This window comes from Sphaeroforma arctica, assembly GCF_001186125.1.
Source record: "Sphaeroforma arctica JP610 unplaced genomic scaffold supercont1.7894, whole genome shotgun sequence".
NCBI classification, from domain to species: Eukaryota; class Ichthyosporea; order Ichthyophonida; genus Sphaeroforma; species Sphaeroforma arctica.
In genome coordinates, this window is record NW_014032664.1 from 1 (window position 1) to 1336 (window position 1336).

At 40.0% G+C, this 1336-nt stretch overlaps 1 protein-coding gene across 1 annotated transcript; it reads left to right on the forward strand.

Moving 5' to 3' along the window:
- Window positions 1-419: 419 nt before the first annotated feature.
- On the forward strand, window positions 420-597 carry SARC_16359 (hypothetical protein; the record flags this gene model as incomplete). The annotated part of the gene is made up of 1 exon (XM_014289532.1): window positions 420-597. A coding segment is annotated over one exon (178 nt), but the record flags the coding sequence as incomplete, so codon positions are not given.
- Window positions 598-1336: the final 739 nt, after the last annotated feature.

A 1336-nucleotide genomic window follows, 5' to 3' on the forward strand; every position in this document is an offset into this window, starting at 1 on the left:
GTGTGTGTGTGTGTGTGTGTGTGTGTGTGTGTGTGTGTGTGTGTTTGTGTATTTATGATGTGGGTAATTATTTGTAGGTTGACTGTGATCGATATTGCATACCTATTTCTTGCGTTACACATACCTGTTTCTTGCGTCACACATTTTTTCTTTGATCTTTACTCGTGTTTATTGCAGGCGCTCTTTGAAACCGCCAGTCTAGTCTCTCTTATATACAGGCGATGTACTATCTGTACCTATAAGAGCCTACAACCAGGATTTCAGTACCTGGAGCATGCGCATGTGATCAAAATTACATTGGCCCTTTACCAGCCACCTTACTGTTATGTCCATGCAGTATATAGATAGCTATACTCTCGTTACACCGTACAGGCGGTGTATCGAACGCAACGAGTGCACTAACAACCACATATATATATATGGTAACGTCCGTTCAAACAGATGAAGAGGGTGACTTATTCGCATCGGCGGATTCTGACTCGGATCTGGACGAGGAGGAAGCAGAACGAAAGCTACTGACGGCCGCTAGAGAGGGCCATACATTCCTGGTATCGGAGCTACTCACCACGGACAGCGAACTCAATGCTGACTGCAAAGGTTTGTGTTAAGGTTGATTTTGATATTCTTTTGGTTTATATTTAGTCTAGTAAACACATACAGCGATACTTACTTATCAGACACTGTGTTTAGAAAAGCTACTGAAACAGAAGCCAATCGAAAAATCGGAATACACTGGTAAGTATGTATGTATGTGTCCCTGAATTGCCAATTTGTACAAATAGGTACATACTTCATATGCGTGGGTATACATCTGTGCATATACGTATATTGCTGTGTGATTCATGTATGAGTTATTATACACTCACAGGAGTGAGACGAAAGTAATTTCCATGTAAAAACACATTCATCCTCGACTCGATATCTAGATCGTACATATTTGAGCTTTCGGACGCGAATGAGTGGTACAAATATTTGTCTCTGGGTTCAGTGGCTACGGCTCTAGGTGGCGGCATGAGGTGATGGTACGAGTCGTCCTACCTTACTATTGTGTGTTGCTTACTATTGTGTATTGCTTACTTGTGTGTGTTGCTATTACAAGCCGTCTTCGAGGAGAAGCAACTTAGAGACTATGCCGATAAACACCATCTTCAGGCACTCGCACGTGGTCGAGTTATGAACGAAAATACCCACTGAAATTAACCATCTTCTCCCGTTTGGTGCGTACTATATATATATATATATATACATGTATATATATATATATATATATATATATATATATATATATATATATATATATATATATATATGTGTGTGTGTGTGTGTGTGTGTGTGT